This window comes from Leptonychotes weddellii, chromosome 15 (assembly GCF_054177405.1).
Source record: "Leptonychotes weddellii isolate Sample4059 chromosome 15, ASM5417740v2, whole genome shotgun sequence".
NCBI classification, from domain to species: Eukaryota; Metazoa; Chordata; class Mammalia; order Carnivora; family Phocidae; genus Leptonychotes; species Leptonychotes weddellii.
The window spans coordinates 10,639,622-10,661,822 of NC_138383.1; the positions used below are offsets into that span (position 1 = coordinate 10,639,622).

General features: G+C 50.6%; 1 protein-coding gene across 7 annotated transcripts in view; it reads left to right on the plus strand.

The window, feature by feature from the left end:
* ARSG (arylsulfatase G) overlaps positions 1-22,201 on the plus strand; it is an 83,758-nt gene that overhangs the window by 59,902 nt on the left and 1,655 nt on the right. For 6 of the 7 annotated variants that reach the window (XM_081804630.1, XM_081804632.1, XM_081804634.1 and 3 more), the window contains 5 exons: positions 1,328-1,375; positions 3,262-3,373; positions 6,197-6,334; positions 13,586-13,782; positions 14,708-14,788. In XM_081804630.1, coding sequence (XP_081660756.1) covers positions 1,328-1,375; positions 3,262-3,373; positions 6,197-6,334; positions 13,586-13,782; positions 14,708-14,788 — 576 coding nt within the window. The remainder of the gene's footprint in view (positions 1-1,327; positions 1,376-3,261; positions 3,374-6,196; positions 6,335-13,585; positions 13,783-14,707; positions 14,789-22,201) is intronic. The other variant, XM_081804635.1, reaches the window with a different exon arrangement.

The following is a 22,201-nucleotide window of genomic DNA, read 5'->3' on the forward strand; positions in this document are numbered from 1 at the left end:
GTTCAGCTGCCCCCCTTTCCCCTCACTGTTCATTGCATGTTAGAGGATGTTCAACCACATCCATGTGTTGACATCACGAACTTCCTATAAGCATGCTTACGGGAAAAATAAAAACCCCACCAAGGAATATCAAGCCCCTTTGCCCCACCCACACTTCGCTTCTAACATTGGTCTACCGTCATGGGTTTTTTCACCATCGTACATACCACCTGGTCCTCCTTTGAACCCCTTTCCTATTATTTTATATTTCTATGTAATACATTTTACATATTTGCAGTACTTTTAATAATTTTAGAAATAACTTAAACACTTTAATATAATTTTGGATTTCCATGTAATGCTTAATCCAAGCATTCCACATAGTGCCTAATCCATTTCCCTCTGCTTTATATTACATTTTTTCGCAAAGCTACAGAGCAGTTGCAAAAGGGGAGTAATAGACGCTCATCTGCCCTTTCCCTGGATTCCCTGATTATTACCTTTTCCTACATGCGTTTGTCTCTAAAAGATAGTTTGGTAGTAGTTTGTCAGGGCCATGTAAATAATTTACTTAGCCATCCTCCCACAGTTGCCCGTTTATTTCTTTCCCTTACGTGCTCTTCAGTGCTGGCACTGTTTAGATCTTTGGACCACATTCTTTTCTCTGCCCCTTGCCTCGTGGGTGGTTTCCCTGGGGTCTTTACTCCTCAGAGCGGAATTAGCAGGTCTGAGAGTTCAAACATGGTCAGAGCTTCCGCCACACATCGCCCAGTCATTCTCCCCCACCAAACATATGTGCAGAGCGAGAAGCAGCCGTGCACGTCCAGGCGAGCGTCTCTGCACCGGAACAGCCCCGGGAAGGGGGAGGTGGTCTTGCATCCAGCCTCCGTGGGCTGCTGAGCGTGGCCAGGGAGGAAGATGATGAAACCAGGAGGGAACCAAGGCTATCTGGGGCCCTTGCTGGTCCTCCGGGCCCCTGCAGGGCTCGGGAGGGTGGCGCAGGTGCAGTGGGCAGCGCAGGGTTGCTGTGGGCACTGAACCCTCTTTGAGGGGCAGAAGCTCAGCCTGCTGGCATCTCTGGGCCCCCAGTAAAGGCTTGCCTTCCTTTTCTCTGTGTGCTTTCCTGCGTAGGTCCTGAGTCATCTTTGCTTGCTTTCTGTGTCCCCGTGGACTCCCTCTCAGTCCCAGAGAGCGAGGTTTGACTTTCACACAGCATTTGCAGCCTCTCTTTGCTTGTCCTCTGTAGAGGGCAACAAGGGTGGAGGACTGCGTATGTGCTCAGCTCCCCAGAGGCACTGGGAGACCCCGCGGGGATTCCTCTGACAGTCTCTCTCTTGCTTTCCTACAGGCAAATGGCATCTCGGACACCATGGCTCTTATCACCCCAACTTCCGTGGTAAGAATTCTTTGGGGAACTTATTACCTGGGAAACAGAAAGTAAAGATCTTGGTGTAAAAGGATTCCACTAGTGCTCAAGCCATCCTGCTTCTGGGGGACACCCCCCCTGAATTAGGACATCTTCATTCACAGGGTCACTTAGGTGTATTTGGGGGACCTAGGGCTCCCGTGGGTCTCACATTCTTCTCTCCTGGCGTCTTTCCTGCCCCCACCCCCCTGCCCGCCTTGGTGCCTGCTAGCCCTTTTGGCTTTCTCATCATGAGCCCATCGGTGTCCACATCTCAGGAAACATTCGGCCCCTGGGAGGTCCAGACATGTCCAGTGTGGTAAGAAGTAAAAATTGTCCAGTGGGTTCATGGAAGGAGGCCATAAACCCAAACAGGAGATGCTCCCTCTTGCCTTCTTCCTGCAGCTGTTCACTGCCTCAGACTTTTGACTCTCTGACCTTGGGGAATAGGCCAAGATCAAGCTGCCTGAGCCAATTATCTGAAAATCAGTTTGCTGATTGGTACGTTCTCTGAATGTCCAATTCACCGAATTATTGATGGCTTTCCAAAGTTGTGGTTTTTGCTTCCGCTATCCACCGACCTGCCTCTTCCATTTCAGATGGGAACCCACAGACTTTCTCTTGAAAGTGATTTATCATTATCTCAGCTGCTCAGGCTTCTCCCCAGTCCCTCCCTGGCGCTTGCATCCCAGCTGCTTCTGCTATCTTACAAGCAAACGGGTGGCCTTTTCCTTAAAGGTGGTTCTCTGACTATTCTGTAGACTTCTCCGCCTCCCCACTCTGCCCCATTATCTCCCTCTAGCTCCATGGAAAGAGGCCGCAGTGCTCTCTCCTAGACATGGGGGAACATAAGCGGCTGAAGATATTTGCATTTGGGGAACGGTTTCTAGAGAATCAGCCTGCAACCAGCCTTCAGCCTCAGGCTCCTATCGGCCAACACCCTGTCCTACTCCTTCCTCCTCTCTGGTGCTCCTTCCTCCCCCTCTCTTCCCTTGTGCCCTGTTTCTCAATTGGGCTTCCCTGGCATCTTGCACATGTGCTTTGTGAAGAGTGGCAGGTGAAGGAAGTGAAGACCTGGCTATTCCACTAAAAATGACCACAGAACATACTTTTCCCACCGGGTGGTGTTTTCTCTTGATAAATGAGGAGGTTGAACTAGATTGGGGTGTTGACACCTTGAGTGCGTATTTCTGGAGTCCTGTGCTGGTGTGGGGGATGGATCCTGACACTGGATCCTGCTCAGCAGGAAGTGGTGCCATTTTTGATTTGTGGTGTCTGCCATTGGGACTGAGAAGAGAGAGCACCTGCCATACATTTGTGTCCCTGGACCAGATGGTCTCAGAAAGCCTGCTGGCTTGGGCACTCTGAGGTTTCTTGATTCCTATCTCCGAGTTCATTCGTATCCCCTCCTGCTTCTTGTACCCTTTCTGTGGTGCACTGTCCTGGTACTCCATTACCCTCATCTAGACCTCTTATAGTTTAATCTATATATCTTACTTCCCCTTCAGGCCCTTGAGGGCAGTCTATTTTATTCCTTACAGTGCCATGCATGTACTTGATTTTCACCACCTACTTACTGAATGTGTTCATAAGTGCCCTGGGGATGGTAGGTGTGCGATACTTCTCTCCATTTCCTCCCACTCTGGGTTAACTCTAATCCCAAGACGTTTTGCAAATCTAGTCTTACAGCCAGAACCCAGCAAAGTGTTTTCTTTGCATACTACAAAGGGATATTAATCAAATCCTCTTTTAATTACATACTCCATAGCACTGCAGTATTAAATCATGGAAAATTAAATTTTTGTCCTGGGTGTAAGAATGCAGGCTCATAGAAGAGAAGCCAAGTGGGGGGTGCTCACCGGTTGCTTCCCTTCCAGGTTTTGATTACTACTTTGGAATCCCATACAGCCATGATATGGGCTGCACGGATACCCCGGGCTACAACCACCCTCCTTGTCCAGCGTGTCCACGGGCCGATAGACCGGCAAGGTAATCCCATCCAAGCAACTGGCAGTGGGCTCCAGAGCAAAGTGAGGTCCCAAGGGTGTAGTCCTTTAGGAGTAAATGAGGAAGGCCACAGGAGACAGCTAAGCCCGTAAAAAAGAGTATGTTTAGTGCAAATTTGAATGCATTATTTGCATGCAGTATAAGAAAACTTTTAGCAAAGGTGAGGTCAACAAAATTATTTTATTGTTTAGCTCACCTGGGAAGAGCCTTGTGCTGCCTTGGACTTACCCAGGTGGGGCCTCGTGCCACCTCTGCCTGCTGCCTTCGCTGCTGGGCCACTCGCCTGGCCTAGACACTGGACATAAGCGGGGTAGAGAGAGGGAGAAAACACAAAGGGCTCCTTACAAGCTTCGTCACCCTCCTCCCCTGGCAAAGAAGCCAGCATTCCGGCTTCGAAATGCCATGCCGTCACTCCACAGGATGCTTTAAAATCCTGTTCCCTGAAATGGGGAGATACTCAGGACATACTAATATGTGAAAAAGGCAGGAAACAAGTCATCGGCAATGTGCTCTTAGCTACCTCTGTATCCACACCTTCACAGCCCTACTGAGCGGGACTCAAAGGAAATAAGCCCAAGTGCTAACGGTGGTGCATTCCCTCAGGTTGCGGGACTAAGGGGTTTTCATTTCTTCTTTCTTTCTCCTTGTATTTTCCAAATATTCTGCAGGGAGCATGCAGTGCCTTTATTATCAGAAAAAGGTGCTAAACTTTATTCAGGCAATAAAGCAACGCAGACCAGGTGCTCTGGTTGCTCAGCCCGAGCACTGTGGGTATTTGTAAGGTTACAGGTGTCGGAGCCACGGGGGAAGGCAAGTCTCCGCTGGCTCATTAATAACACAATAGTCAATATAATAATGGCCACGTATTGAGAATTGTTACAGTCTAGGCACTCTCCGTGCTTATTTGCAATCCACATGACCGTTGTGTGAGGCAGGTATTTATCCTGATTTTAGAAGTGAGGAACCTGTAAAGGTACAGGAAGGGACCCGCTTGCCCAGGTCACCCTGCAGCTGTAAGAGATAGCGGTGGTGATCCCAGTCGGGGTCCCTCTGAGTCCAGAGCCCACGTGCTACTCAGACTGTGGTCGCTGGCCCAGCATCGTGGTTATCACCTGCGTGCTTGTTAGAAAAGCAGAATTTCGGTCATTCAGCATCTGCCTTCAGCTCAGGTCATGATCCCAGGTTCCTGGGATCGAGCCCCACATTGGGCTCCCTGCTCGGCGGGAAGCCTGCTTCTCCTTCTCCCACTCCCCCTGCTTGTGTTCCCTCTCTCACTGTGTCTCTCTCTGTCAAATAAATAAATAAAATCTTAAAAAAAAAAAAAAAGAAAAGCAGAATTTCAGACCCCCGCTCCCGCAGGCCCCAGGTCTGGGTCTGCATTTTCACCGGCTGCACAGGGGATTCGTGTGCACATGGCAGCAGGAGAAGTGAAGCTATAGCTCGTCTCGCTGCCCTCCCTACCATCTACAGCCCGTGGGCCACGGCTGTGGGCACGCCTGGCCATATCGTGGCCTGCCATATGTCAGCCAGGCCCCTTTAAATCCATGCTAAATCAAAGAGAAAAAAAAGGGTTGGCTTAGTAGGGGTGGGGGAAGGGGAGAGATTGTAGGTGATGGTGGAGTTGCCCCAAAGTCATAACAACCTGAAAAACTTGACACGGACGGTGAGGTTAGCATTGTGATGCCTAGTACGGTGATAATCCTTTTTCCCTTTTCCAAAAATTGTGGCCCTTGATTATTTACCCTGGTCTGACCTTGTCTCCTAAGCTTTTGGAAGGGGAGTGTATGCATCTAGGTGTGATGGGGGATTTTCTTCTCTTTCCAGTCCTTCCCTGCCCCACGAGGACAGTTTCCCACCCTGAGATACCTCCCATCCCCCCATCCCCCCATCCTCCCCCGTCCCCCCCAACACCCCCATCCCCCCCATTCCCCCCCGCCCCCACCCACCATGGTTCTCAGCTTCTGCTCTGTGGCGGCCAGGGTGGAGGACTAAGTGTTGATGGAGTGCTCGTATGCTGGGCAGCGTGCAGAGCGCTAACGCTCACTGTCTTCTTTCGTCCTTCCAGGACCTCATCAGAGGGCAGGGGCATGCTTCAGATAAGGAGAGTTGGGGCTCTGAGAACTTAGGTAACTCACCCATGGGTCACGGCCAGAGTCATTACTCAGCCACTCATGTGGGGGCCTTCACGGGTCAGGTTCATCTCCAGCTCTAAGACCGTGGACTGAGTTTGTTTTTTTCCAGGAGATATAACTGGTCTGACTCCCACTTTTTCCAGTGGCTAAAGCTTCTCCAAATTCCCCGAACATGGTTTGAAATGTTTGAACTGTCCCCAGCCACCTGGGTTATGGTCAGATGTCAGGTCACGTGAAGTCTAGATGGTTGACCTAGGAAAGCACCAAGCATTGTGCCCCGTAGACAGAAGTCATCATTTAGGGAGGTCGGCGGAAAAAGCCGGGGACGGCGGCTATTGGTTGGCTATGGGACTCTGCTTGAGTAAGTTAGTTTGTTTGGACCTCAGTTTCTCTCGTAGCAACATGGGAGTAATAATGTCTGTAGCTCACAGAAGTCTTTGTGAGCTTTGCAGAGTGGCCAGGCTTGTCCGAGGAGCATAAATGTCTGTTAGAAGGAAAGGGAAGAAGGTGTTTTATTGGTTTTCCACTAGAGGAAATGGCAGACAGGAAAAATCATCTGGGGCCAGGTTATTAAGTGTTTTGTATTCATGTGCATTGCTGCATAAAAGCATTTTGTTAGACAGTGCGGCTACATAGGTCGTGGAAAAGGATACCGTCTGTGGTTTCCACACAGGAACCTTGAGAGGGACTGTTACACTGATGTGGCCCTTCCTCTCTATGAAAACCTCAACATCGTGGAGCAGCCCGTGAACCTGAGCAGCCTGGCGCAGAAATATGCCGAGAAAGCGACCCAGTTCATCCAGCATGCAAGGTAAGAGTCCCTTGGCCCCCTGGGGCTGCCCCCCGGCCCCCACCCCCCATGTCCCCTGGCCTCAGCGCCCCTCCAAGCCATGCTGGAGTTCCTCTGCCCAACAAAGATGGACGCATGCATGTTCCTGGTAAATGAAACTAGAGAACAGTCTCCCCTGGAATCTCCAGGCCTGGGTTAGAAGCTCCACAGTTATGTTCTCTGAGTTCGCAGGAGCTTTCCCTGACCCGGCTCAGATCATGCTCTATTGTCATTGTCATTCTGTCCTCTCCTCTAAGCTCCCGGATGGTAGGGCCTGCTGCTGAGTTCCAGGCACTCGGAGCATTTGTTGATTCACTCGTGGGCCGGGTGGCTTAGCTTCGTCCTGCTGCGGTACCAAACTCAGCACCAGCTTACTGGCTAAAACAATAGCAGCTTATTCTCCTCCAGATCTGGAGGCTGGACGCCAAAATGAGTCTGATGGGGCAAAAATCAAGGTATCAGCAGGGCTGTCTCCTTCTGGAGGTCCCAGGGGAGGAATGTTTCTTGCCTCTTCTGTCTTCTGGTGGCTGCTTGTATCCCTTGGCTAAGGGCCCCATCATTCTAATCTCTGTTTCTATCGTCCCTTTGCCTTCTTGTCTACTGTAGCCAAATCTCCTTCTGCTCCCCCTTTTAAGGACACTTGTGGTTATATTTAGGGTCTTCCAGGTGAATCCGAGATAATCTCCCTATCTCCAGATCCTTAATTCAGTTGCATCTGCAACGTCTCTTTCGCCATAAAAGGTAACACTCGCAGATTCCAGGGATGAGACCCCAGATACCTTTGGGGGCCATTATTCAATATAATGCACGGGGGTTACAAATTCCAGCATCTACAGGGCCCTGGTAGCTTCCAGAGGGAAGCAGGCTGCGTGTAAGGCGTTAGGGAGTGGTGGGGCCTGTGGCGAACTTGAAACACAGGCCCCCTCTAAGGGAGCAGCTGCTACCTAGCTCCGGCTGTCTGTGGCTTCTTTAGGGGATGGGAGCCAAGACTGTCAGATCCTTCTCTTTCACAAGACACACATGATACCTGGTCCATATGTGAACTCTCCTCATCTTTAAATGTTAGAAATGACTCATTAAAAATAACAAAACATAGGGGCACCTGGGTGGCTCAGTCGTTAAGCGTCTGCCTTCGGCTCAGGTCATGATCTCAGAGTCCTGGGATCGAGCCCCACATCGGGCTCCCTGCTCGGTGGGAAGCCTGCTTCTCCCTCTCCCTCTGCTGCTCCCCCTGCTTGTGTTCCCTCTCTCTCGCTGTCTCCATCTCTGTCAAAATAAATAAATAAAATCTTAAAAAAAAATAACAAAACACGAAAAGCACACCCCTGGGTGTGCATGCACAGACGGTGGGGTGCAGGCCTGCGCCTACCCACGGTCGCCCCGCCTCGCCCACCTGGGCCTCGCCCTGACCCTTCACAGCTGCCTTTGCTCTGGCCTCTAACGAACCTGGGTGTGCGCAGCTCCTCTTTCTCCTAAGACTGCAGACTCCTCCAGGGCGGTAGGACATCTTCCAGCAGGTTCTTTGGTATTCCCTGCAGCCTTAGCCTAAGAGGGCGAGAAAAAACGTGTCGCATGCCTGTCTGCTTGTGCAGAATTAAAAACGGACTCCAACTGTGGCTCACTGAGCATATCGGTCCTTGAATGTAAAAGAATCCCCCCAACCCCTTGCTCAGCCACAGATGTTTCTAGAGAGCAGGGCAACAGGCAGAGCAGAGGTAGCAGTTTATTCTCGATAATAAAACCTACTTACGGCCTAAATCTGGAGAGCAGCCTGTTGGGGCTTCAGGGGTCCCAGCTTAAAAGTTTTTCGGGGCTTTCTGAGAAACACTGGCTTTTTTGTCAGGTGGCTGATATGAAACAGGCAAGCCCCTTCTCCCATTTGGAGAGTTGAACACGTCTGTGCTCCTTGGAGCTTCAAGATGATTCAGGTCCCTATACCCCGTGACAGGTGGTTGCTTCGTGACTGGTGGGGAGAGTTCAGTCCTCAGTGCTTGGGACAGCACAGAGCCTCAGAGGAGGAGGCAGCCCACTGGGGACGAGGGACTGCTTCATGCTCTCACGTGGGCACATGGCTGGTCACCCACCAGTTAACTAATCACTTCCAAGACACACAAATCCATGAAGTAAGCCTCCTTACTGTATGAAAAAGTTGAAGAGTTTGCTAATTTATTAATTAGTTATTAAGTGAAAAGTCACATGAATCCCATTGCCTTTTAACCTTACAGAAAAGAATCCTTAGGCACGCTGATTTCTTTAGGATTTCACTTGCCAATTCATCCGTGGTTTTTGGAGCATCAGCAAGAAAGGGCCTCTAGATCTGCACTCCTCCTCTGTGACCCTTGCCCCCAGGGCCAGGCCCTCCCCACACCTGGGCCTGTGTGTCAAAACTATCAGGAGTCCCAAGAGTGGGGTTTCCTGCTTCTCCTTGGCAAGAAGCTGTCCCTAGACTTCTTTGAAAGTTTCTACTTAGATCTTTGGTTGTATTTAGACCCTTGACCTGGCAGCATGCCCAAAGCTAACCCTTGATCTGGGTGTTTTAAACAGCAGGCCAAGCTCTTAGCTGACAAAAAAAGGAGAGAGTAGATGTCATGGACTCCTGGGTCATGGAGCTGCCAGTCCTCTTGCCCCCCAGGGTCTGGGACAGCACACTGAGCCTGAATAGGGAATATGGGGCCTGACAAGAATGAGTGTGCTGGGCCCAGGCTTGAGCAATAGCTTAGGATATCTGAAATCAGAGTGCATGGTCAATGTGGCAGAGCATTCATCATTCAGAACTAGGTCCCAGAGATACACAGGTGACAGACAAGCCCCCCCTGCCGGTCTGGGCTGGAGCCGAGGACCCGCATCAAGGTCTTGATTCCCTCCCGTACTTGACTCCTCGATCCCGCCCCTGCATTGCCCTCCCCCTGCTGGTCTGCCCCTCGCCCTCCATTCCCCCAGCGCCCACCTGTACCCACCAGCCTGCCACCTGCATCAGGGCTCCGGGTTCAGCTATAAGCTTGTGCCCACTCCCCCCCACCCCCTGCTTTCCCCTCTCTTCTGTGCCAATGCTCTGATGAATACAGAGTGAGGCAGAGAAGGAGCTAAGAAACAGCTGGGCAGTGGGACCTGGACTCTTCCTCTCCTGCAGCTTCTCCCCAGCGCTGTTCCACCTGCCCCCAATGGCCACCAGCACAGCCCACCTGTAGCCCACCGCCCCCCCGCCACCATCCTGTAGACCTCACCGTCTTAGGGATCTCTTGCCTCACCCCAAGCCCGGCTTGGTTCCCCCATTACACCATCCCACAGCACCCCGTGTGTAGTTCTTCTCCATCACTCCTACTAATTTGTAAATAAATATCTGATTCATTTTTTAGTTGCACTTTCCTCTCCTGTTTCCAATTCGATGTGAAGCTCCAAGAAGGTGGAAATCCTATCGATCATGTTCATGGCTCTATCCCTGGTGCCTGGGGCCTAGTTAGAGCTTAATAAATATTCCCTGAAGGAGGGAATAATGAGTGAGTGACTTTATCTTGCCCTATAGATGTCCCGGTGATGTGCTAAGTATACAGATGTGTGTGAGAGCTGTCCTTGCTTTTGAGTGGCTCGCAGGCTAGTAGGGAGACAGATTTGTATTATCAGTGCCGACGAGGATGGTGAGGGAAGGGGAGACAGGGTCAGGGAGCAGGAGACCATCTGTGGGAGACCTGGGAGCGGAGGATGCGTGTCGGTGGTGGCTTTTGAGCTGGATCTTAAGAATTGAGTTAAGTGTTTTTAGGCAAGATACCAGGAAGTTACTGCCAGGAGAGGAATAGCATGACCAAGGCATAGGAAGGCAGAAGGTGAGGTGTTTGGGAAGCTGGCATATAGAGAAAGAGTCTGTGAGCAGGAAGGAGGGTAACGCTGGAAGGGACCCAGGTTGGGGCCTCGAGTGCTGGGCTGCTCGGTTTGGCTGCAGTGGAGCCCCCCGTGTGCTTCTAAACAGGGAACTGGGTTCATGTCCGGGTTTGAGAACGGTGTCTGTAACACGGAAGCCCAGAGAAAGATGGAGAAATGTGTAGGCAAGTCCGTTCCAGAGAGACCCCTTGTCCGAGCCGGAAGCCAACCAGGCAGATGCCTACCCCTCCTGATTCCACCTGCAGGTCTGGCTCTCTGGCCAAACGCACACTGGGGACCTTTCATGAGAGGTCTTTCTATCCCAGATCAGATGATTTTGTCCAGATTTGGCTGTCCTGGGTTTTAATCTTCAGTACACCACCATGCCCTGCCCCATCCTCTCTCTCCTGGAATGTCCTCTCTGACATCTAACTTTTTTTTTTTTCCTTCTCTGCTCACTACTCCACTCATTTTGCCACACAATTCATATGTATCCCCTTTAGAAATCTAAAAAATCACCCTGAATACCACACCCCAGAGACAACCCCTTTTGGTAGATTTGAGCAAGTTCTTCTAGCCTCATTCTGTGCTGGTGCATAAACATACATATATACATATATATATATTTAACAAAAATGGAATCGTACTGTCTTATAATCAGCATTTTCTTTTCTAGAAAGCAGACTTCCTCCGGTCTTCATTATTATATTACTATTTTTATGTACAGCACAGGAGCATACTGAAGGGCTGGCTTGGGGGATAGTTGCGCCCAGGGAACCAGTGTGTGTGGTTTTCGCACAGTGCTATCTTTCTGAATTCCGGCATGGCATCAGGATGCAGGTAAAGAGGTACATCCCTGAGCACCACGCATCATGTATTATTCAGAACTGTCCATGAAAAGGCTGCCATTTATTAAGTGCTCCCTATAGACTGTTAATAATCACAGCTTTATCGGGGAGGTATAATCGTCCCCGTTGTAGAGACGACCGAGGTGAAGTTAATTGCCCAGGGTCGCACAGCCATGAAATAAAAATCCCAGGGATTTGGATGCAGGTCTCCAGAGCCTGTGCTTTCTGTCTGTGCTGTGCTGCTTTTGCTCAGCCTTGCACATGCCTCTCAGCCTCTGGCCTGGGGTGCTGACGGGACTTTGATAACGGGTGGGAGTTTAGAGCATAATGACGGGGATGGGACAAAGTGTGGGCAGTGGGACCTCTCCCGCCCCCCAACCTGGTAAATAAGTAACAACCAGCACTCTGGGGGAAAAAAAAGCCCTGATTTGGAACATTTGCCCATTTCTGTGGTGTGAATTGTCTCACGTTGGCTAATTTCAGGCTACCAACACGATGTCACTGAACGTGGAGTTGTTAAGAGATGCGCTAGAGGACACGGTCAGATGGCACTTGCACCACACAGATACAATAGATAATCTCAAGAGCATGCATGCCTAATAGTAAAATGTAGTGGAGTAATCAGGATGCGCTAAATCATAAGAATTTAGGACTTCTGCTTTTCACATGATTTATTTCATTGTAAGTTGATATCGTTTAATTTTTAATGATGGCCATGTGTAACAACTGGCTTGCAAAATTCCTGGATTTGGAGCCAGCTCCAGCCCGCATGCCGCTGCGGGGTGGTATCTACCTGGTGGAAACAGGCGCCCCCTCTGGGTGGCTGCTCAGCTCTGCCGGGGCGCCTAGGTTGGCCAGTGGACTGTGGGCTGGAATTAGGCATCTAGTCATTCTGTCAGCAGGATGTCCTGGTGCAGGACACAGCTTATACGACTGTACATTGTTGTCCCCGGGAGAGCAGGCAACAGACACCGAGTCAGCACTATCCAATTTTACTCTCCACAAGGATGAGAATGTTCTCTATCTGTGCTGTCCAAGATGGTAGCCACCGGCCATCTGTGGCTACTGAGCATCTGAAGTAGTCACCTTGGGCAACTGAAACACTGAATTAAATAGATGATATAGATCATATAATATATAGAATTCTTATATATGTATATATAGTGATAAATATACATGACATAAAATTTACCTTCTTAAGTGTACATTTCAGCGGCATGAAGTACATTCCTGTTGTTACACAACCATCACTGCTATCCGTCCGCACAACTTTTTTTCATCATCCCAAACTGAAACTCTGTACTCGTTGGATGCCAGTTTGCCCTTCCCTCCAGTCTCAGTACCCAGTGTTCTACTTCCTGTCTCCACGAAGTTGACCACTCTCGGGACCTTCTCTCGGTGGAATCCTATAGTGCTTGTCCCTTGGCGCCTGGCTTTTTTCACTTAGCCTAGCGTCTTCAAGGCTCATCTGTGAATTAGCCGGTGAGATACTGAATTCTTAATTTTATTTAATTTTCATTCCTTGAAACCTAAACAGCCACACGTGAGTCGTGGCCGCTGCATTGGGCAACGCAACCCTAGAAATGTCGCAGAGAAACTGTTGGTTAAGATGGAGGCGAGGCCCCTGTCGTGGGACTTCTGTCCTGAGTTTTATGCCTGTCGACGACGAGAGCTGAGTACAGGCACAGTCCCGATCAGGGGATCCCGGGAGTCGGGACGCAGGGGGCTCCGCAGGACGCAGTTTGAGGCAGAGCCGGGGAGCACTCAGAGGACTTGATGCAGGGTGATATAAATTGGGGTAAGCTAAATAATCGAGGGCCAACTTGAAAATCTTATCTCTGGGGGAGCTGGTGTAAAAAAGACCCACGCTTCTGTCACCTCTCTGTACCAACTTAATTGGTCCCCCCCAAAGACACCTTCCCCCGAAGGTGTGGCCTGTGGGAGGGGGCTCCATGAAGGTCTCTGCTGCTTCCGAAGGGTCGGAGGGTCATAGGGTCAAGGCTGGAGGGTCGGAGGGTCAAGGCTGGAGTTCCGCAGCTGGCTGGATCCTGTTCCTTGCCTAGGGGTGGGGGAGGGGAGACAAACAGGAAGCAGAGACCACCCGGGCTCTCTCCACGCCCCAGAGGGGAATCAGCAGGGTTAGAACAGGGGCAGCCAGCAGCCTGGGCCTCTAACAAGGCCTTGATCTAGATATTCCCGGTGGTCACGTGCGTCCTTGGAATGGCCTGTGATCAACGCGAGTCATCCATCCATCTTCTGGAAAGGGCTGAGGCTGGGAATGGATGTGATGGCCTGGATGCTGCGAAAGAGCAGAGACAGTTTTAAACTATTGCAGTGACTCCCGGTTTTTAACTGGCTAACCGGATGACCTCCACAGCCCTTGTAGGGCTGTAGACCCATGTGTACTTCCTGAGTTCCCCGGGGCAGAAGGCATTCTGCGGCTTTTCTGTGAGGCAAAGGAGAGACACGGAGAGCCTGGACAAACCAGCAGAGCCTTCTGGAGATTTACCTCTTGGCTCTCCCGTTTCAGCACCAGTGGAAGGCCCTTCCTGCTGTACGTGGGCCTGGCCCACATGCACGTGCCCTTATCCAGAATGCAGCTCTCAGCAGACCCACGGGGCCAAAGGCCATATGGCGCAGGTCTCCGGGAGATGGACAGCCTGGTGGGCCAGATCAAGGACAAAGTCGACCGCACAGCAAAAGAAAACACATTCCTCTGGTTTACAGGTGAAGTAGTCAAATCCAGCCACCTCACTGAGATCTGATGGATAACCCTGCCCACACCCCATCTGAAGAGCAGAATCCGGCTAAGCGATCCTCTTTCACGGGGTAGGGGGCTTGCTTTGAACTTGGCGTCCTGCTAGTGTTTGTTGGCCTGAGTGCTGAGCACCTGCCCACTGGGGCCTCCAAGGCTGAGCCGCTGGAAAAGTTTGCACAGAGAGCAGGTACCCTGCTGGCCTCCTCTGTATTGATTTAGGGCCATCTGGGTAGTGACTTTGACACTGCAAACCTGTATAGTCCTCGAGTGCTTCTCAAGTTTCCTCCTCACCATCTTCCTGGTCCCAAAGACTCCAGTTGTCACTGGTCACCTTTTGGCTGAGTGGGCAGAGCTAGTGAGCTGTTTAAAGGGCCTACCGAGGCATTGTGGGTCCCAGGTGCCCATCTGGACCCGGGATGAAAGCACTGCTCTCGGGGCAGGCAGAGACCCGGGCTTGAATCTGTCCATTGCTATTGGAAAAGGCTCTTTACCTTCTCTGAGCCTGTTTCCTCCTGTGCAAAACTGAGCTCACAATAGCATCCACTGCATAGCGTGTTGGACAATCATGAGGTAATGTCAGGGAGGCGCGGAGTGCATCCTAGGTGCTCAAGAAAGAGCTGCAGGGCTAAGGACGGTTGTAAAACTAGATGAGAAGGTAATAGTATCTAAGATAAGAACTTCACCCTGGGGCTAGCTTGGAGCAGGGAAAGCCCACCTCTCTAAGAGCCCTCCAGAGGCAGGCCTCGTATAACAGGTCATTCTTCAGGGGCAGGGATCATATTTTTTTACAGTTTCTTCTCCTACTGAGACAGGGATATGGGATCAGGGAGGGAGAATCGGCAAAAGCATCCACGAGCCTATCGATCACTACATGTTGCTTCTTTTGGTTTCCAGGAGACAATGGCCCGTGGGCTCAGAAGTGTGAGCTGGCAGGTAGCGTGGGTCCCTTCACTGGATCGTGGCAAATTCATCAAGGTAGGGACTCAGCTGGGGTTGGTACATCCTGTAGGGGTTGCTGAGCCCAGGTCGGGCTGTGGGGTCTGTCTCTGGGATGACCAAATCCTATGCAGGCCTTCTGGCCATCATTACGAAACACAGACAAGTTGATCACCAGCTGCCAGCTCGTGGGGAAGAAATAAACTGAGAGATGAGAGTTTCTATTGAGCCTGGACCACCCCTTTCTTTCCTCCCTCCTCCCACCTCCCACCGCCCCCGGACTCCCTCAGGGGACTGGCCCTCAGTCCATGGACCTTCCAACTAATACACTTCACCTTGACTTTAATCCCACTGCCCTTGTTTTCTTTGCTTTCCTTTTTTATTTTTTTCAGTCATCTCTCCATCCATCCAACCATGGATTCATTTCGTTCATTCAGGAAACATCCAGGGCATAAATACGCAAGGTTTTTATACACATTATCCCTAAACCTTACAATGTGGGAAGGTAGGTAGTAACACCTCTATTTACAGATGAAGAAGGAGAGCCTCAGAGAGGCTAAGAACTTGCCCAAGTGCACACAGCTTGTGAGGAGGGAGCCCGGCTTGCTCCCCCAAGTTAAAGTCAGTGATCTCCCCACCACACGACATTCTTTCCTTTCCAGTTAAACCTCCCTGAGCCCCCAGCTCAGTGCCCATGTGCTCTGGGAAAGCTGCCCCCCAAGGACCACCCTTTCTTTTTTTTTTAAGATTTTATTTATTTATTTGACAGAGCGAGATACAATGAGAGAGGGAACACAAGCAGGGGGAGTGGGAGAGGGAGAAGCAGGCTGCATGTCGAATAGGGAGCCTGACGTGGGGCTCGATCCCAGGACCCTGGGATCATGACCTGAGCCGAAGGCAGACGCTTAACGACTGAGCCACTCAGGCGCCCCAGGACCTCACTTTCTAAGACAGCTACTGGGCTGGGGACAATTTGGCAATAAGGACCAACGGCTTGGAAAATATACCTGTTGATGCCTCAGTTCTTCCTGATTAGGCAAGTAAACAGTGATACATATGAAAGTATGGTCATCGCATCGGTTTTAAAAAAAAACAGTTGGGGGGGCGCCTGGGTGGCTCAGTTGGTTGAAGTGAGATTTGAAGTGAGATTCTGTAACATGAGATTAACCCTGTTGATGTACAATTCAGTGGCACTGAGCACGTTCACTGCGTGGTGCAGCCATCACCTCTGCAGAGTCCCCAGACATTCCCCCCTCCCCCCCCTCCCCCCCCCCAGTGAAAACTGTATGCACCTTCAACGCTTGCCCATCCCCCCCATCTCCAACTCTTCCCGGCCTCTTGTTCAGGTTTTAAAGACCCCTCTTACGTCAGCAGGGCTGAGGGCAGGGAGGGGGGCAAGACTAGACTCATTTCCACCAAGCCCTGGATGATAAATGAGAACAGCAGGTGACAGAATCCCCAGCAATATAGGGGATTCCTCAGCAATCTTTATTCCAACCACCCTGCCGGCCACACGAGGAAACCTAGGTGGAGCAGGGCGGAGGGCTTTCCGAGGCCAGCCATTGGTCAAGGGGGCCATGTCATTTGAACTCCACCAGCTCATTACTCAGCCTGCATGATGGTTGTTATTCACGCCGTGTTTTACCCGGCTAACTGCTCAGCCGTCTGGAAAATCCTGTGTTGCTTCTTTGGACCCCATGGTCATCAAAGAAAATGTCTTTGGCCCATGGAACAATGTGAATCTTTCTGAATCTGCAGGAGGCAGAATGGAGAGGTGGAGGGAGCTAAGGGCTTTGGAAGCCCCGATGGGGCTAGAATCTTCACTCAGCTTAAGAATCCGTGCCCACCGGGCCCCTCCCCTGGACAGCCCAGTTTCCTCCCCTGTAAGGTGGGGCTGTAGACCACACTCGCAGGACGGCTGGGAGAATCAACTGGGATACTGCCCACGAGGCACCCAGCCCTGTGTGTGTCCTCTCCTAACCCCCATGATTCTCCATGTCTTCATTCCCAGACCGGTCAGTGCTCATTAAGCTAAACCGGTCAGTGTTAATGTCTAGCCCCACAGAAGGCCGTGGGCAACTTAAATAACATATGGATGCCTTTCCAAGTGTTCTGAGCCTCCGTCTTGGGAAGCTTTGCTCTGAAGCTGGATTGCAGTCTTCTCATTTCGTGCTCTGGTGAATGTGGATCTTTTTACTTGGAGCATATATTTTGGAATATGTGTGTGCCAAGGGTCATCACAGTGTCTTCAGCCCAAGTCCGGTTCCTTGTGGGATAGTTAGTTAACAGTCAGGAAAGCTAAACTGGTCAGTATTAATGTCTGACCCTACCAGAAATAGCCAGTAGCATCTGAGGATGAAAAATGAATGAAATATCTCCAGGAAACAGTCTGGCTTAATTATTTTTGAAAATATAACTTTTCCTCCTTTCTCTGCTGCTCTAGATGTTGCTTTTACATAGGACCAGAAAATGGAAATTTTCACAGCTAAATCGTGTGTGTGTTTCCTCTGATCCAACAGAGCTAACCTATTCGTAGCAAATAACATTATAATATTAATAAATTTAAAAAAAGACAGAACATTCTTTTGGGGGGCGAGGCATGAACACGTGCAGCTTAATGTGTAGGGGGGTGGGGCACAGCACTGAATTCTTGGTGGGGAGGGGGCCGGATGCCATTCTCTTCTTTTCTCAGGAAAGCCTGAAGGTGAACTTTGCCTAGGGGTAAACACTTCCCCTTCCTCATTCTCCAAACCAGCTTCCCCTCTGGCTCCTCCACAGCCCTCCTCCTCCTCCCAGCTTGGGGGAGAGAGCCCTGTGGTGGAAGGGGCGAGGCAAGGGCGCTCAGGTCACAGGAGGGAGGCTGGGGGTCCCTCTGGACCACCTGCTCCTCCTCATCCAGGTTCCTCTTCAGTGGGATGCCTGCATATCCTGCTGTAAGGGGCCGGTCTTGAGAGCAGATGAAAGGGAGAAGGCCGTCAATGTTTTCGCAACGGAGTAGGACAAACAGTACCCAGAGCCCTGCTTCTTTCTCCCCGTAGCCAGCCTGCTACGTCAGGCCACGCGCTGCCTTCCCCTGTTCCCGGGGCCCCAGGCCCCCCTCCTCGTCTTCCCTTTCCTTTCCTGGCTGAGCTGCCTTGCTCAGCTGATGGGATGAGGCAGTGTCTCCTGGAGCCATCCCTTCACCCTGTGCAGGAGTGAGGATGCTCCTCTGGGCTTGGCCTGCGCCCTGCAGGGTTGAGGAGAAACTTAACCAGGAGGCTGGGGACAGAGCAGAGTGCCCCTACTTCCTCCCAAACCAAGAGGGCCTTGAGGGGCATGCGCACAGCTGACGTGGAGCTGCCTGGGGCCCCAGGGCAGCCCTGGCTCAAAGCAGCCGTCCCTCCCTTTCCCACTCCAGACCTATTTCCTACCCGGGACAGAACCAGCACCTTGTTTGTCCCCTAACTGACTGCTCCTCTGTCTGGAAAATCTTTTCTTGTTTTATTTGAAGAGCAGAACTGTTCCTTCCTCCCCCTTGGTGATGAGGAAACATTCTGTTGAATTTGGCATCCTCAGCTTCTAGGAGACCTTGGTTGTTTGTAATTTGATGCTATCAGGTTGTTGCATAAGCTTTCCCACTGGGAAGCAGGCTCCGCATCCTGGGCCTTCTGTTCTGCTTGGGGCAGGGGGTGGGTGGAGAAAGGTCAGAGGTGGGGCTGGGTGAGGGAGAGAGAGACATGGGATGTTGGCTCTTGGCCCTGGCAGAGGGGAAGGGGGTGGGCAGGGCCAGCTGGTGGGGACCCAGTAGAAGTCAAATAGTGTCTCCTTCTGGGACATTGGCCACCCGGCTTGGAATGTCCCCATCACTGCGCTCAAGGCCACCCCAGGCCAGCCAGAGTCCTCGCTCCAAACAGGGGCTGGTCTGCCCTATGTTTCTAGAAAACTAGTATGCTGTGGGTATCCTTGGCAAGGACATGTATTTATATTTAGAAACGGAGCCTGCTTCTTTAGAAGGTTATAGAATGCACGCTGCTCAGGACAGGCCTGTCCTTCTACCCAAGTCACAAATACAAATGCCAGGCAGGTAATATAAACGAATGCATGTTTGTTTTCCTAAGCTGTGGGCAGTGTTAGGGATTCAGTAAACTGGAGAGAGGGCCCTGTCTATTCAAAATTAGTTCAGAAAACACTGTTCGTGCCAAACCCAACTCTCAGAGGGCCGGATTTAGTGTGTGATCTGCCAACTTGCAACTTCTGCTGTTTTTCTCTCTCTAGGTAGTTTTGTTTGTTTGCTTGTTTTTGGTTTTTTGAGCTTTTTTGGATGGCATTTGTTGGGCACTTCCGGCAGGCACTATGCCAATGGAGCTGGCTCAGGACTTTATATACATTATCTTTTTTTTAAGATTTTATTTATTTGAGAGAGAGCACGTGAGAGAGAGAGAGAGAGAGTGCATGAGCAGGGGGGAGGGCAGAGGGAGAAGCAGGCTCCCCGCTGAGCAGGGAGCTCCATGGGGAACTCGATCCTGGGGCCCTGGGATCATGACCTGAGCCGAAGGCAGCCGCTTAACCGCCTGAGCCACCCAGGCGCCCTATATGCATTATCTTATGTAACCCACCACCCCATGAGATAGGTGCAGTCATTTTTCCCCTTCACAGCTGAGGAGATCGAGTCTGAGGGAGGTTAAGAATTCTGTCCAAGGCCACACGTTGAGAAGGGAAGGGCACCCAGACCTGCCTGACTCCAAAGGCATCCTCATCTTCCTACTTCCCTCGCTAATATTTCGCAAACTCTGGTCCTCAGACCACTGGCATCAGAATCACCTAGAATCAGAGCCCCACCCTAGACTTATTAAGTTAGAATCTCTGGGGGCCCTTCCGGTGCTTCTTTTGTACTGAGAACTTTGTGAACCTCCTTATTTGCCAGGCTGCCTTCGTGACTCAGTGAAGCATGGCAGGGTGTCCTTCCTGGGAAAGACCTCTACTCTGCAGCGCACGGGGCGGGGGTGGGGGGGTGGGAGTGGGGGTGAGTCTTCTTCGGCCTTCCCTGTCCTCAGTGCATCATGGAATGCCACCTCACTTCCGCAGCCAGGGAAGAAGAAGAAAGCAAATTCATGAATCATGGTTCTGTTTATGTTTTGGTTGCTGAGGCTAAATATTTATTGCTTTAAGTAAGAGGTTCTGCCTTAATTAGAGTCATAACTAACCACAAGTGCACTAGAATGTGTTCTCAGGCCCATAAGGCATGCATTTCTCCGTAGAAAGCCAAATGTCACGAACACTTGTAATGTGCCCCTGCCACTGATCAAAGTATTAAGGTTTATCTGAAGTGACGAATTGCTTTTGAAATCAAAAAGTGCGCAGAAGTTTAATTTGAAATCAAAACGTGCATAGAAGTTCAATTTATGGACTTAGCTATTATTCTTACTTCTGTAACTAATAGGCTTACATTTATGATCCTACAGCATAAAGGTATAAAGGTGTGGGCAATATAAAACTTACACTTAGGGGCGCCTGGCTGGCTCAGTCGGTTAAGCGGTTAAGTGTCTGCCTTCGGCTCAGGTCATGATCCCAGAGTCCTGGGATGGAGCTCCACATCAGGCTCCCCGCTCTGTGGGGAGTCTACTTCTCCCTCTCCCTCTGCCCCTCCCCCTGCTCGTGCTCTCTCTATCTCAAATAGATAAATAAAATCTTTTTTAAAAAACCCAAAAATTTATGCTTGAAAGGAGATAAGCCACATCTAATTTTGAAACGCACTGTGTCCACTTCCTGATTTTGCCCCTTACCCTCCTTGCCCTTGTCCTAGATGGGCTCTCTCCACATTAAGTCACCAGGAGAGCTTTAGAAGATATTAATGTCTAGGTACCATCCCAGGCAAATTAAGTCATAATTTCTGGCAAAGGAAACTTGGCCTGGGTATTTTTTAGAAGCCCCCCTAGGGGTCCTAATATGCATTCAGGGATGGGTGGGAGCCACTGTCCTAGCATAATGGGTCAGGGGCTGGCTCTGTCGTTAGACCTGGATTCAAATCCTGGCTCTGGCATTTGCTAGCTGTGTGACCTTTGGCAAATGACTTAACCTCTCTGAGCTTCGGTTTCTACATCTAAAAAATGGGGATAATCGTGCCTAGCTTGCAAGGTTGTCATTAGGATTAAATGAGATAATGCAGGGACGCACTTAGCATTACGCTTAGAGGTACTTTAACTTGGTACTTAGGGAGGGCTCAATAAATGGGAGATATTATTGTTACTGTAATTACTCTGTTTCACTCAGAATGAGTTTCCATTAGTGGGAGCAGGTATCACTGCAGAGTACTGGGGGACCAGGAGCAGCTATCCTGGGACTCAGCCTTAGCTAGTGCAGATAAACCGAAACAAACACTGTTAGATGTTTCTGATAATCAGATGCCACAACTCTGGGGACCCACCGAGGATGCTAGTGGAATCTTTTTAAAGTTTGTCCACCTGGCAGGGCCAGTGACATACTTGGATTTAGAGCAAGACAATTCCACGATGAGGGGGATTTAAGAAAAAAATGGTTTTAATTGAAGTGTAATTCACATACCGTGTTCTATTAGTCTCAGGTGTACAATGTCATGATTCAACAAGGTGGATCTTTTTTATAATTGCTTACTCACACTCTGGACTCCTTTAAGATAAAATTCCGCTATAGGAGGAGGTCTGTGGGCCCAGCTGGAATATGTAGTTGCGTCTTCCTGTTAAAGCCAGAAGTCACAGTGCAGACATCACTGGCTGGCCAGTCCTGATGACCCAGAGGGGACTCGCTCCTCAAGTGGCCATACACAGCCATCCTCTTTCTCTTAACTCCAGAATCTTTCCACGTGGACTGTCCACTCTGTTGACACACACACTTTTTATAGCTGGCTGGATTCCTCCTCATCCCTCCAGCTTTCAACCCGCTGCTGAAATAAGGCAAACGTATCGAACAATTTTTTTTCTCTGAAAACCGAATTAGGAAAATCAGTTGCCTGAAAAAGAGCAACACGAGAGGTCATGGCACACAACAGGACCCCTACAACACAACCCCTAGTGGTGAAGGTCAATTAGCAAAAGTATTAAGGAGGCGCTAGTGTGTTCTTCTGGAAACATGCTGGAGGCAGAGACCCAGCCCTGGTGCCCCAGGCCCCCCCCCCCCCCCACTGTGCCTTCCCTCGATCCTGCCTCCCACATGACTGTCCTTGGAACTCTGGGCTTGCTTCTTCCAACTGGAGGCTTCACTTGTCCTTCGCATCTGGCCTCAGAGATGAAGAGAGTCTGTTCGAATTTTGTGCAGTGTAGATATGCAAAAAACAGGCTCCCTATTTTCACCCATCCATCCCCCCGCCCAGCTTCCATACAGATGCCCGTCTCTGGGTGTGGGGGTGGTAGAATTATCTGCAGGGCTCTAGCACGTGCAATCGGGGATGCTTCCTCTCTGCTCTTTGGCCTTGAGCTGCAGCATGAGTTATGCATTCCA